This window comes from Penaeus monodon, chromosome 30 (genome assembly GCF_015228065.2).
Source record: "Penaeus monodon isolate SGIC_2016 chromosome 30, NSTDA_Pmon_1, whole genome shotgun sequence".
NCBI classification, from domain to species: Eukaryota; Metazoa; Arthropoda; class Malacostraca; order Decapoda; family Penaeidae; genus Penaeus; species Penaeus monodon.
In genome coordinates, this window is record NC_051415.1 from 26586220 (window position 1) to 26586460 (window position 241).

The 241-nt window shown below is 31.5% G+C and overlaps 1 protein-coding gene across 1 annotated transcript in view; it reads right to left on the reverse strand.

Annotated features, from left to right (window-relative positions):
* Positions 1 to 241, reverse strand: part of LOC119592673 (xenotropic and polytropic retrovirus receptor 1-like) — a gene marked incomplete at its 5' end in the record, with an annotated part of 3977 nt that overhangs the window by 3457 nt on the left and 279 nt on the right. The window contains 1 exon segment of the mRNA XM_037941585.1: positions 21 to 154. Coding sequence (XP_037797513.1) covers positions 21 to 154 — 134 coding nt within the window.

Genomic DNA, 241 nt, shown 5'->3' on the forward strand with positions numbered 1-241 from the left:
TCCTGTTTATGAATTTTTACCTGAACACTTCAAGAGGTGCCAGAACAGAGACAATGATTTCACTGTTGGTAACTTTCAGCTCTGTTAAGGTCAGTGAAAATGTCCAGCTGAACCTCAAAATGAAGTCCTCTACAATGCCAAAGTAATAATAATACTGAAATTAAAATAATCATAGTTAGTCTTATTCTGAGTTTAACCACCTTTTAAAATTATGATCATTCATTTTACAAGATTTATTACT